The 14,620-nt window shown below is 46.0% G+C and overlaps 1 protein-coding gene across 1 annotated transcript in view; it reads right to left on the bottom strand.

The window, feature by feature from the left end:
- ZNF638 (zinc finger protein 638) overlaps nt 1-14,620 on the bottom strand; it is a 383,308-nt gene that overhangs the window by 330,809 nt on the left and 37,879 nt on the right. Inside the window, exon 4 of the mRNA XM_069205880.1 lies at nt 623-661. Within this exon, the coding sequence (XP_069061981.1) occupies nt 623-661 (39 nt within the window). The remainder of the gene's footprint in view (nt 1-622; nt 662-14,620) is intronic.

Genomic DNA, 14,620 nt, shown 5'->3' with positions numbered 1-14,620 from the left:
TCTGCATATCATAGGTTTGAAATAAAAACGGCAAAGACTCATGGAAATGGGTGGGGGGTGGGGTTTCAAATTTATCGAACAGTACAAAAAAATAGAGCTGCAACAACTCCCATCGTCATCACTGATAACTGGTCTTTGTAGGATCACAACTGACCTGAACTTCAAGAATCAACTACTAAATACACACATGCTAGAAGACTGGCTCAGGTTTGAAGGATCAGTACAACCACTTTTGGGGGTGGTGAAGGCAGACTGTCTCTTGTTACATCAGCGAACGCGTGACACAGATGTATCAATGCATTTGAAACTGAGCTGCAGTGCTGCTGCACGCAGATCTTGTTCTTCATGCCTTTATTTCTGGCTAGCAAGGAGCATAACTCATTTAACAATGAATTAGTGGGTCATACTAATTTCTCTCTAAGTAGCACAATATAAATTAAGAATAACTGTGACAGAAAGGAAACATTTATGAACAAACCTCTAGGAATTAATTTGCATGCTTTTTTCGATTTAAGAGTAGGAAAAAGTGATTAATCTCACCCAAAAATATGAGTTGTGCTGATCAATACCACCTAATTTTCCTATCGCCACTCTGAGCTTAAATACTCAAAGAATATCCTACCTCAAAGCACCAAGAGCTTGCGGGTTCCAATCAGGATATCTACAAAAGATATAAAGTGTCAGCCTGCAGAGGTTCATTCAGTGAGTATTTACATGTAATTAAATTAATCTAAAATTAAGAATTATGAAGGGATATACAAGTTTACATCTGGTGCACTTTCAATATATATTTACAGTTTTGTCATGGTTTGGATGTTCAGAGACCAAGGATAGAATGGAAAATAGAGCAGAAAAGATGGGCTGGGAGATAGATGGTTGGGAAAATAAGGCCTTCGGAAAACTTGAAGAAAAAAAAATGTACTACTATGTCTGAGGTTTTTCCTCACCCAAACCAGAAAACCCATAAACCCACCAGAGGTGCTGCACATTATATCAAGAAGCACTAGACACTGTTAACTTAGCTCTGCTTAAAGTATGCAACCCAAGCATAGGAAGTGAATAGCTGTGGCAGCCATAAAGTATAAGCTTGAAGGAAGAATGGATTACATTCTTAACTATCTTTCTGGTGGACAGTCAATCTACAAGCAGATCCATCAACTTTAAATATCCCAGGTGCAGACTGGACCCAGAAACTTTTGCCACAGCTCACACCGGCAGATGGCACTGGCTCCAACTCCACATGTGGAGTTATGGGGACTTACTGAAGTCATAAAATGGCCAAGGAAATTGTAAGTGTATTTATATAGCGCTTACTACCCCCGACTAGGAGTCGAAGCGCTTATCAGCGAGATGCACGCTACTCCAGAACCCCAGAGGAATTAGTGGTGGATTAGTATAGGGAAATTGGAGTAGAGTATTGGTTCATTTGAGCTGAGGATATGAGAGTTTGTTAGTTGGATTGACTAGAGTAATCGAGGGATAAAGGGAGGGAAGAATCCAGAAGTGTTAATTGGGAGTTTATAGTTATAGGATGAGGCTTGGGGTGAGTAAAGGAGAGATGGAGGAGGGAGGAGTCTGTGGGAAAGTGTTAGGGAGATTATAGTAGCAGATGGTGTTTTGGAGGAGTCAAAGGTGAGAAATGACGGAGAATTTAGTAGGGTTATTTGGGACATCATAGTAGTAAACTGAGGTGTGGGTTAACGGTGAGTCAGAGTGGGTGATGGAGGATAGATTGATGAGAGGGGTGAATATATGTTTAAGGAATATAATACTGGGTATAATACAAGAAGTAAAGTTGTGTAGTATAAACACAGACTTTCAAGATTTGTCAAATTTGATGTTAACAAGTGTACTTTCCTAACATTCATTTAGCTTTCCTCAGTTTTTCAATAGCGAAATGCCTGCTGTTAAATAGTTATATATACCCGTGAGTAAATATACATTTGTTAAACAGGCTTAAAGACTACGTATATAGTTTATTATGGAATAGTAACTATACATATTTCTGAAAGAACTATACATATCTAGAATATACACAATCAGATTACAAATATTTATCAACACAGGCATATGCAGTCCATTGCTGTTTGGATATGGTGGTTATGAAGGAAAGAGACCGCTTTTGAGTAGTCTTCTGAAGACCAGATAGTTATACGTGGATCTTATATTTAGGGGTAATTAATTCCATAGTTTTGATGCTTCAACAAAGACCTACCTAAACATCCGTTCAAGTCTTTCTACTGAATTTTTGCAGCAGGTGTGACGCACCAGAAGGAAAATGTCACTTACCCAGTGTACATCTGTTCGTGGCATGAGTCGCTGCAGATTCACATGCTGTGCACAGTCCGCCGTCTGGTGTTGGGCTCGGAGTGTTACAAGTTGTTTTTCTTCGAAGAAGTCTTTGAGTCACGAGACCGAGGGACTCCTCCCCTTTCGGTTCCATTGCGCATGGGCGTCGACTCCATCTTAGATTGTTTTCCCCGCAGAGGGTGAGGTAGGAGTTGTGTATGTTAGTCATAGTGCCCATGCAATGGAATGAATACGTATGTACATAATAAAGGTTAAAGTAATATATTTACAAATGTACAATTGTTTAAGATCTACTTCTAAACGGCTACAGGCTCCCGGGGAGGCGGGTGGGCGCATGTGAATCTGCAGCGACTAATGCCACGAACAGATGTACACTGGGTAAGTGACATTTTCCGTTCGATGGCATGTGTAGCTGCAGATACACATGCTGTGCATAGACTAGTAAGCAGTTATCTCCCCAAAAGCGGTGGTTCAGCCTGTAGGAGTTGAAGTAGTTTGAAATAATGTTCTTAGTACAGCCTGACCTACTGTGGCTTGTGCAGTTAACACATCTACACAGTAGTGCTTGGTAAATGTATGAGGCGTAGACCATGTTGCTGCCTTACATATTTCGTTCATTGGAATATTTCCTAGAAAGGCCATGGTAGCCCCTTTCTTTCTGGTTGAGTGTGCCTTTGGTGTAATAGGCAGCTCTCTCTTTGCTTTAAGATAGCAGGCTTGAATAAACTTAACTATCCACCTGGCAATGCCTTGTTTTGGAATTGGATTTCCTGTATGAGGTTTTTGAAAGGCAATAAATAGTTGTTTTGTCTTCCTAATTTGTTTTGTTCTGTCAATGTAGTACATTAGTGCTCTCTTGATGTCTAATGTATGTAGTGCTCTTTCAGCTACCGAATCTGGCTGTGGGAAGAACATTGGCAATTCTACTGTTTGATTTAAGTGGAACGGTGAGATAACCTTTGGTAAGAATTTTGGATTTGTTCTTAGAACTACCTTATTTTTGTGTATTTGAATAAATGGTTCTAGTATGGTAAATGCCTGAATCTCACTCACTCTTCTTAGAGATGTGATGGCAATGAGAAATGCAACTTTCCACGTTAAGTATTGCATTTCACAAGAATGCATGGGTTCGAAAGGTGGACCCATGAGCCTTGTTAAGACAATGTTGAGGTTCCATGAAGGAACAGGTGGTGTCCTTGGTGGTATAATTCTCTTTAGGCCTTCCATAAACGCTTTAATGACAGGTATTCTAAATAGGGAAGTTGAATGAGTAATCTGCAGGTAAGCAGATATTTCGGTGAGATGTATCTTTATGGAAGAGAAAGCTAGATTTGATTTTTGCAAATGTAGTAAATATCCTACTACATCTTTTGGAGATGCGTGCAATGGTTGAATTTGATTATTATGGCAGTAACAAACACATTTTTTCCATTTATTTGCATAGCAGTGTCTAGTGGAAGGTTTTCTAGCTTGTTTTATGACCTCCATACACTCTTGTGTGAGGTCTAAGTGTCCAAATTCTAGGATTTCAGGAGCCAAATTGCTAGATTCAGAGATGCTGGGTTTGGATGCCTGATCTGTTTGTGTTGTGTTAACAGATCTGGTCTGTTGGGTAGCTTGACATGAGGTACTACTGACAGGTCTAGTAGTGTTGTATACCAAGGTTGTCTTGCCCATGTTGGTGCTATTAGTATGAGTTTGAGTTTGTTTTGACTCAATCTGTGTACTAGATATGGAAGGAGAGGGGGGAAAAGCGTACGCAAATATCCCTGACCAATTCATCCATAGAGCATTGCCTTGGGATTGATGGTGTGGGAACCTGGATGCGAAGTTTTGGCATTTTGCGTTTTCTTTTGTTGCAAATAGATCTATTTGAGGTGTTCCCCAAATTTGAAAGTAAGTGTTCAGTATTTGGGGGTGAATTTCCCATTCGTGGACTTGTTGGTGATCCCGAGAGAGATTGTCTGCTAGCTGGTTCTGGATCCCTGGAATAAATTGTGCTATTAGGTGAATGTGGTTGTGAATTGCCCAATGCCATATTTTTTGTGTTAGGAGACAACTGTGTCGAGTGTGTCCCCCCGTTTGTTTAAATAATACATTGTTGTCATGTTGTCTGTTTTGACAAGAATGTATTTGTGTGTTATCATGGGTTGAAATGCTTTCAACGCTAGAAATACTGCTAACAGTTCTAAGTGATTTATGTGAAACTTCCTTTGATGTATGTCCCATTGTCCTTGGATGCTGTGTTGATTGAGGTGTGCTCCCCACCCTGTCATGGAAGCATCCGTTGTTATGACGTATTGTGGCACTGGGTCTTGGAAAGGCCGCCCTTTGTTTAAATTTGTACTGTTCCACCATAGAAGTGAGATGTATGTTTGGTGGTCTATCAACACCAGATCTAGAAGTTGACCCTGTGCATGTGACCATTGTGATGCTAGGCATTGTTGTAAGGGCCGCATGTGCAATCTTGCGTTTGGGACAATGGCTATGCATGAAGACATCATGCCTAGGAGTTTTAATACCATTTTTGCTTGTATCTTTTGTGTTGGATACATGGCCCGTATCACCTTGTGAAATGTTTGAACCCTTTGTGGACTTGGAGTGGCTATCCCTTCTGTTGTGTTGATTGTCGCTCCTAAGTATTGCTGTGTTTGACACGGCAAAAGGTGTGACTTTGCATAGTTGATGGAGAAACCCAGCTTGTGAAGGGTCTGTATGACATACTTTGTGTGACGTGAACACCTGGTTAGCGTGTTGGTCTTGATTAACCAGTCGTCAAAGTAAGGGAACACGTGTATCTGCTGCCTTCTGATATGTGCAGCTACTACTTCCAGGCATTTTGTAAAGACTCTTGGCGCAGTTGTTATTCCGAATGGCAACACTTTGAATTGGTAATGTATTCCTTTGAATACGAACCTTAGGTATTTCCTGTGGGAAGGATGTATCGGTATGTGGAAATACACATCCATTAGGTCTAATGTTGTCATGTAGTCTTGCTGTTTGAGCAGTGGGACTACGTCTTGTAATGTGACCATGTGAAAGCGGTCTGATTTGATGTAGGTATTTAGTGTTCTGAGATCTAGTATTGGTCTCAGAGTTTTGTCCTTCTTTGGTATTAGAAAATACAGTGAGTAAACTCCTGTGTTTTTCTGTAGGCTTGGTACTAATTCTATTGCGTCCTTTTGTAGTAATGCTTGAACTTCTAGTCCTAGAAGATCTATATGCTGTTTTGACATATTGTGTGTTTTCGGTGGGACGTTTGGAGGGAATTTGTGAAATTCTATGCAATAGCCATGTTGGATAATTGCTAAGACCCAAGTGTCTGTTATTTCTTCCCAAGATTCGTAGAATTGGCTAAGTCTTCCCCCCACTGGTGTTGTGTGATGGGGTTGTGTGACTTGAGTCACTGTTTATTTTGAGGGGTTTTGGGACCTTGAAATTTTCCCCGACTTCTTGGGAATTGGCCTCCTCTATATTGTCCCCGAAAACCTCCCCTTTGATATTGACCCTGGTAGGTAGGTGGTCTTGTCTGTGAAGTGTTGGTTTCTGTGGGTTGACCCCGAAACCCTCCTGTAAGGAAATGCCTCCTTGGCATGGTTGCCCCCTGACTTTTTGCCTTTGCTGATGCTATGTTTACAATTGAAAGTGTGCTGAGGCCTGCTAACCAGGCCCCAGCACCAGTGTTCTTTCCCAACCTGTACTTTTGTATCCACAATTGGCAGACCCTGGCATCCAGATAAGTCCCTTGTAACTGGTACTTCTAGTACCAAGGGCCCTGATGCCAAGGAAGGTCTCTAAGGGCTGCAGCATGTCTTATGCCACCCTGGAGACCTCTCACTCACCACAGACACACTGCTTGCCAGCTTGTGTGTGCTAGTGAGGACAAAACGAGTAAGTCGACATGGCACTCCCCTCAGGGTGCCATGCCAGCCTCTCACTGCCTATGCAGTATAGGTAAGACACCCCTCTAGCAGGCCTTACAGCCCTAAGGCAGGGTGCACTATACCATAGGTGAGGGTACCAGTGCATGAGCATGGTACCCCTACAGTGTCTAAACAAAACCTTAGACATTGTAAGTGCAGGGTAGCCATAAGAGTATATGGTCTGGGAGTCTGTCAAACACGAACTCCACAGCACCATAATGGCTACACTGAAAACTGGGAAGTTTGGTATCAAACTTCTCAGCACAATAAATGCACACTGATGCCAGTGTACATTTTATTGTAAAATACACCACAGAGGGCACCTTAGAGGTGCCCCCTGAAACTTAACCGACTATCTGTGTAGGCTGACTAGTTCTAGCAGCCTGCCACAAACCGAGACATGTTGCTGGCCCCATGGGGAGAGTGCCTTTGTCACTCTGAGGCCAGTAACAAAGCCTGCACTGGGTGGAGATGCTAACACCTCTCCCAGGCAGGAATTGTCACACCTGGCGGTGAGCCTCAAAGGCTCACCTCCTTTGTGCCAACCCAGCAGGACACTCCAGCTAGTGGAGTTGCCCGCCCCCTCCGGCCAGGCCCCACTTTTGGCGGCAAGGCCGGAGAAAATAATGAGAAAAACAAGGAGGAGTCACTGGCCAGTCAGGACAGCCCCTAAGGTGTCCTGAGCTGAGGTGACTCTAACTTTTAGAAATCCTCCATCTTGCAGATGGAGGATTCCCCCAATAGGGTTAGGATTGTGACCCCCTCCCCTTGGGAGGAGGCACAAAGAGGGTGTACCCACCCTCAGGGCTAGTAGCCATTGGCTACTAACCCCCCAGACCTAAACACGCCCTTAAATTTAGTATTTAAGGGCTACCCTGAACCCTAGAAAATTAGATTCCTGCAACAAGAAGAAGGACTGCCCAGCTGAAAACCCCTGCAGCGGAAGACCAGAAGACGACAACTGCCTTGGCTCCAGAAACTCACCGGCCTGTCTCCTGCCTTCCAAAGATCCTGCTCCGGCGACGCCTTCCGAAGGGACCAGCGACCTCGACATCCTCTGAGGACTGCCCCTGCTTCGAAAAGACAAGAAACTCCCGAGGACAGCGGACCTGCTCCAAGAAAAGCTGCAACTTTGTTTCCAGCAACTTTAAAGAACCCTGCAAGCTCCCCGCAAGAAGCGTGAGACTTGCAACACTGCACCCGGCGACCCCGACTCGGCTGGTGGCAATCCAACACCTCAGGAGGGACCCCAGGACTACTCTGATACTGTGAGTACCAAAACCTGTCCCCCCTGAGTCCCCACAGCGCCGCCTGCAGAGGGAATCCCGAGGCTTCCCCTGACCGCGACTCTTTGAACCTAAAGTCCCGACGCCTGGGAGAGACCCTGCACCCGCAGCCCCCAGGACCTGAAGGACCGGACTTTCACTGGAGAAGCGACCCCCAGGAGTCCCTCTCCCTTGCCCAAGTGGAGGTTTCCCCGAGGAACCCCCCCCTTGCCTGCCTGCAGCGCTGAAGAGATCCCGAGATCTCTCATAGACTAACATTGCGAACCCGACGCTTGTTTCTACACTGCACCCGGCCGCCCCCGCGCCGCTGAGGGTGAAATTTCTGTGTGGACTTGTGTCCCCCCCGGTACCCTACAAAACCCCCCTGGTCTGCCCTCCGAAGACGCGGGTACTTACCTGCAAGCAGACCGGAACCGGGGCACCCCCTTCTCTCCATTCTAGCCTATGTGTTTTGGGCACCACTTTGAACTCTGCACCTGACCGGCCCTGAGCTGCTGGTGTGGTGACTTTGGGGTTGCTCTGAACCCCCAACGGTGGGCTACCTTGGACCAAGAACTGAACCCTGTAAGTGTCTTACTTACCTGGTAAAACTAACAAATACTTACCTCCCCTAGGAACTGTGAAAATTGCACTAAGTGTCCACTTTTAAAACAGCTATTTGTGAATAACTTGAAAAGTATACATGCAATTTTGATGATTTGAAGTTCCTAAAGTACTTACCTGCAATACCTTTCGAATGAGATATTACATGTAGAATTTGAACCTGTGGTTCTTAAAATAAACTAAGAAAAGATATTTTTCTATATAAAAACCTATTGGCTGGATTTGTCTCTGAGTGTGTGTACCTCATTTATTGTCTATGTGTATGTACAACAAATGCTTAACACTACTCCTTGGATAAGCCTACTGCTCGACCACACTACCACAAAATAGAGCATTAGTATTATCTATTTTTACCACTATTTTACCTCTAAGGGGAACCCTTGGACTCTGTGCATGCTATTCCTTACTTTGAAATAGCACATACAGAGCCAACTTCCTACATTGGTGGATCAGCGGTGGGGTACAAGACTTTGCATTTGCTGGACTACTCAGCCAATACCTGATCACACGACAAATTCCAAAATTGTCATTAGAAATTGATTTTTGCAATTTGAAAAGTTTTCTAAATTCTTAAAAGACCTGCTAGGGCCTTGTGTTAGATCCTGGTTAGCATTTCTTTTAGAGTTTAAAAGTTTGTAAAAGTTTGAATTAGATTCTAGAACCAGTTGTAGATTCTTAAAAAGTATTCCAACTTTTAGAAGCATAATGTCTAGCACAGATGTGAATGTGGTGGAACTCGACACCACACCTTACCTCCATCTACAGATGAGAGAGCTAAGGTCACTCTGTAAACTAAAGAAAATAGCAATGGGCCCCAAACCTACCAAAGTACAGCTCCAGGAGCTTTTGGCAGAGTTTGAAAAGGCCAACCCCTCTGAGGATGGCAACTCAGAGGATGAAGATAGTGACTTGGAGGGAAATTCCCCCCCTCCAGTCCTACTTAGGGAGAGCAGGGCTTCTCAAGCCCTGACTCCACAAATAATAGTCAGAGATGCTGGTTCCCTCACAGGAGGGACCAACAACTCTGAAATCACTGAGGATAACTCCAGTGAAGAGGACATCCAGTTAGCCAGGATGGCCAAAAGATTGGCTTTGGAAAGACAGATCCTAGCCATAGAGAGGGAAAGACAAGAGATGGGCCTAGGACCCATCAATGGTGGCAGCAACATAAATAGGGTCAGAGATTCTCCTGACATGTTGAAAATCCCCAAAGGGATTGTAACTAAATATGAAGATGGTGATGACATCACCAAATGGTTCACAGCTTTTGAGAGGGCTTGTGTAACCAGAAAAGTGAACAAATCTCACTGGGGTGCTCTCCTTTGGGAAATGTTCACAGGAAAGTGTAGGGATAGACTCCTCACACTCTCTGGACAAGATGCAGAATCTTATGACCTCATGAAGGGTACCCTGATTGAGGGCTTTGGATTCTCCACTGAGGAGTACAGGATTAGGTTCAGGGGGGCTCAAAAATCCTCGAGCCAGACCTGGGTTGACTTTGTTGACTACTCAGTGAAAACACTAGATGGTTGGATTCAAGGCAGTGGTGTAAGTAATTATGATGGGCTGTACAATTTATTTGTGAAAGAACACCTGTTAAGTAATTGTTTCAATGATAAACTGCATCAGCATCTGGTAGACCTAGGACCAATTTCTCCCCAAGACTTGGGAAAGAAGGCGGACCATTGGGTCAAGACAAGGGTGTCCAAGACTTCAACAGGGGGTGACCAAAAGAAAGGGGTCACAAAGACTCCCCAGCAGAAGGGTGATGAGACAACCAAAACTAAAAATAGTAAAGAGTCTTCTACAGGCCCCCAAAAACCTGCACAGGAGGGTGGGCCCAGAGCCTCTTCACAAAACAATGGGTACAAGGGTAAAAACTTTGATCCCAAAAAGGCCTGGTGTCATAGCTGTAAACAGCATGGACACCAAACTGGAGACAAGGCCTGTCCCAAGAAAGGTTCCACTCCAAACTCCCATCCAGGTAACACTGGTATGGCTAGTCTCCAAGTGGGATCAACAGTGTGCCCAGAGCAAATCAGGGTCCACACTGAAGCTACTCTAGTTTCTGAGGGTGGGGTGGATTTAGCCACACTAGCTGTCTGGCCGCCTAACATGCAAAAATACAGACAGCAACTCTTAATTAATGGGACTAGAATAGAGGGCCTGAGGGATACAGGTGCCAGTGTCACCATGGTGACAGAGAAACTGGTTTCCCCTGGCCAATACCTGACTGGAAAAACTTACACAGTCACCAACGCTGACAATCAGAGAAAAGTACATCCCATGGCAATGGTTACTTTAGAATGGGGAGGGGTCAATGGCCTGAAACAGGTGGTGGTCTCCTCAAATATCCCAGTGGACTGTCTGCTTGGAAATGACCTGGAGTCCTCAGCATGGGCTGAGGTAGAGCTAAAAACCCATGCAGCAATGCTGGGTATCCCTGAACTGGTGTGTGTGAAAACAAGAGCACAGTGCAAGGCACAGGGTGAAAAAGTAGAGCTGGAGTCTGGAAAAATGGCCCAGCCTACCAAGAGAACAGGAAAGTCAGTTGGGAAACCAACTGCAACACAGCAAAAGAAAGGGAACCTCTCTTCTCAGGAAGAAGTTCTGCCCTCTGAGGGAACTGAGCCTTTGGAGCTTGAACCTTATCAGGTTGAGCTCTTAGGCCCAGGGGGACCCTCAAGGGAAGAGCTGTGTAAGGGACAAGAAACCTGTCCCTCTCTTGAAGGCCTTAGGCAGCAAGCTGCTGAAGAGTCCAAAGGCAAGAAAAATGGAACACATAGGGTCTATTGGGAAGATGGGCTCCTGTACACTGAGGCCAGAGACCCCAAACCTGGTGCCACTAGGAGAGTGGTAGTGCCTCAGCTGTTCAGAGAGTTCATCCTAACATTGGCCCATGACATTCCCCTTGCTGGACATTTGGGACAAACCAAGACGTGGGAGAGGTTAGTCAACCACTTCTACTGGCCCAATATGTCCAACATGGTTAAGGAGTTTTGCCTCTCCTGCCCCACCTGTCAAGCCAGTGGTAAGACAGGTGGACATCCAAAGGCCCCCCTCATTCCACTTCCAGTGGTGGGGGTGCCCTTTGAAAGAGTGGGTGTGGACATAGTTGGTCCACTGGAACCTCCCACAGCCTCAGGAAATATGTATATCCTGGTAGTAGTGGATCATGCTACCAGGTATCCTGAAGCTATTCCCCTTAGGTCGACTACTGCCCCTGCAGTAGCCAAGGCCCTCATTGGTATCTTTACCAGAGTGGGTTTCCCTAAGGAGGTGGTGTCTGACAGAGGTACCAACTTCATGTCAGCATACCTAAAGCACATGTGGAATGAGTGTGGAGTGACTTATAAATTCACTACACCTTACCATCCACAAACTAATGGCTTAGTTGAGAGATTCAACAAGACATTAAAGGGCATGATCATGGGGCTCCCAGAAAAACTCAAAAGGAGATGGGATGTCCTCCTGCCATGTCTGCTTTTCGCTTACAGGGAGGTACCACAGAAGGGAGTAGGGTTCTCACCCTTTGAACTTCTGTTTGGTCATCCTGTAAGGGGACCACTTGCCCTTGTTAAAGAAGGCTGGGAGAGACCTCTCCATGAGCCTAAACAGGACATAGTGGACTATGTACTTGGCCTTCGCTCTAGAATGGCAGAGTACATGGAAAAGGCAACCAAAAACCTTGAGGCCAGCCAACAGCTCCAGAAGTTTTGGTATGACCAAAAGGCTGCACTGGTTGAGTTCCAACCAGGGCAGAAAGTCTGGGTTCTGGAGCCTGTGGCTCCCAGGGCACTCCAGGACAAATGGAGTGGCCCTTACCCAGTACTAGAGAGGAAGAGTCAGGTCACCTACTTGGTGGACCTGGGCACAAGCAGGAGCCCCAAGAGGGTAATCCATGTGAACCGCCTTAAGCTCTTCCATGACAGGGCTGATGTGAATCTGTTGATGGTAACAGATGAGGATCAGGAGGCAGAGAGTGAACCTCTCCCTGATCTTCTGTCATCAGACCCAAGAGATGGCACAGTAGATGGAGTGATCTACTCAGACACCCTCTCTGGCCAACAGCAGGCTGATTGTAGGAGAGTCCTACAACAGTTCCCTGAGCTTTTCTCCCTAACCCCTGGTCAGACACCCCTGTGTACCCATGATGTGGACACAGGAGACAGCATGCCTGTCAAAAACAAAATCTTCAGACAGTCTGACCATGTTAAGGAAAGCATCAAGGTGGAAGTCCACAAGATGCTGGAATTGGGAGTAATTGAGCGCTCTGACAGCCCCTGGGCTAGCCCAGTGGTCTTAGTCCCCAAACCTCACACCAAAGATGGAAAGAAAGAGATGAGGTTTTGTGTGGACTACAGAGGGCTCAATTCTGTCACCAAGACAGATGCCCATCCAATTCCAAGAGCTGATGAGCTCATTGATAAATTAGGTGCTGCCAAATTTCTAAGTACCTTTGACTTGACAGCAGGGTACTGGCAAATAAAAATGGCACCTGGAGCAAAAGAAAAGACAGCATTCTCCACACCTGATGGGCATTATCAGTTTACTGTTATGCCCTTTGGTTTAAAGAATGCCCCTGCCACCTTCCAAAGGTTGGTGAATCAAGTCCTTGCTGGCTTGGAGTCCTTTAGCACAGCTTATCTTGATGATATTGCTGTCTTTAGCTCCACCTGGCAGGATCACCTGGTCCACCTGAGGAAGGTTTTGAAGGCTCTGCAATCTGCAGGCCTCTCTATCAAGGCATCCAAATGCCAGATAGGGCAGGGAACTGTGGTTTACTTGGGACACCTTGTAGGTGGAGGCCAAGTTCAGCCACTCCAACCCAAGATCCAGACTATTCTGGACTGGGTAGCTCCAAAAACCCAGACTCAAGTCAGGGCATTCCTTGGCTTGACTGGGTACTACAGGAGGTTTGTGAAGGGATATGGATCCATTGTGACAGCCCTCACTGAGCTCACCTCCAAGAAAATGCCCAAGAAAGTGAACTGGACTGTGGACTGCCAACAGGCCTTTGACACCCTGAAACAAGCAATGTGCTCAGCACCAGTTCTCAAAGCTCCAGATTATTCTAAGCAGTTCATTGTGCAGACTGATGCCTCTGAACATGGGATAGGGGCAGTTTTGTCCCAAACAAATGATGATGGCCTTGACCAGCCTGTTGCTTTCATTAGCAGGAGGTTACTCCCCAGGGAGCAGCGTTGGAGTGCCATTGAGAGGGAGGCCTTTGCTGTGGTTTGGTCCCTGAAGAAGCTGAGACCATACCTCTTTGGGACTCACTTCCTAGTTCAAACTGACCACAGACCTCTCAAATGGCTGATGCAAATGAAAGGTGAAAATCCTAAACTGTTGAGGTGGTCCATCTCCCTACAGGGAATGGACTTTATAGTGGAACACAGACCTGGGACTGCCCATGCCAATGCAGATGGCCTTTCCAGGTTCTTCCACTTAGAAAATGAAGACTCTCTTGGGAAAGGTTAGTCTCATCCTCTTTCGTTTGGGGGGGGGTTGTGTAAGGAAATGCCTCCTTGGCATGGTTGCCCCCTGACTTTTTGCCTTTGCTGATGCTATGTTTACAATTGAAAGTGTGCTGAGGCCTGCTAACCAGGCCCCAGCACCAGTGTTCTTTCCCAACCTGTACTTTTGTATCCACAATTGGCAGACCCTGGCATCCAGATAAGTCCCTTGTAACTGGTACTTCTAGTACCAAGGGCCCTGATGCCAAGGAAGGTCTCTAAGGGCTGCAGCATGTCTTATGCCACCCTGGAGACCTCTCACTCACCACAGACACACTGCTTGCCAGCTTGTGTGTGCTAGTGAGGACAAAACGAGTAAGTCGACATGGCACTCCCCTCAGGGTGCCATGCCAGCCTCTCACTGCCTATGCAGTATAGGTAAGACACCCCTCTAGCAGGCCTTACAGCCCTAAGGCAGGGTGCACTATACCATAGGTGAGGGTACCAGTGCATGAGCATGGTACCCCTACAGTGTCTAAACAAAACCTTAGACATTGTAAGTGCAGGGTAGCCATAAGAGTATATGGTCTGGGAGTCTGTCAAACACGAACTCCACAGCACCATAATGGCTACACTGAAAACTGGGAAGTTTGGTATCAAACTTCTCAGCACAATAAATGCACACTGATGCCAGTGTACATTTTATTGTAAAATACACCACAGAGGGCACCTTAGAGGTGCCCCCTGAAACTTAACCGACTATCTGTGTAGGCTGACTAGTTCTAGCAGCCTGCCACAAACCGAGACATGTTGCTGGCCCCATGGGGAGAGTGCCTTTGTCACTCTGAGGCCAGTAACAAAGCCTGCACTGGGTGGAGATGCTAACACCTCTCCCAGGCAGGAATTGTCACACCTGGCGGTGAGCCTCAAAGGCTCACCTCCTTTGTGCCAACCCAGCAGGACACTCCAGCTAGTGGAGTTGCCCGCCCCCTCCGGCCAGGCCCCACTTTTGGCGGCAAGGCCGGAGAAAATAATGAGA

Source organism: Pleurodeles waltl, chromosome 1_2, assembly GCF_031143425.1.
Source record: "Pleurodeles waltl isolate 20211129_DDA chromosome 1_2, aPleWal1.hap1.20221129, whole genome shotgun sequence".
Taxonomy (NCBI): Eukaryota; Metazoa; Chordata; class Amphibia; order Caudata; family Salamandridae; genus Pleurodeles; species Pleurodeles waltl.
This window is presented reverse-complemented; position numbering and strand designations above follow the sequence as displayed.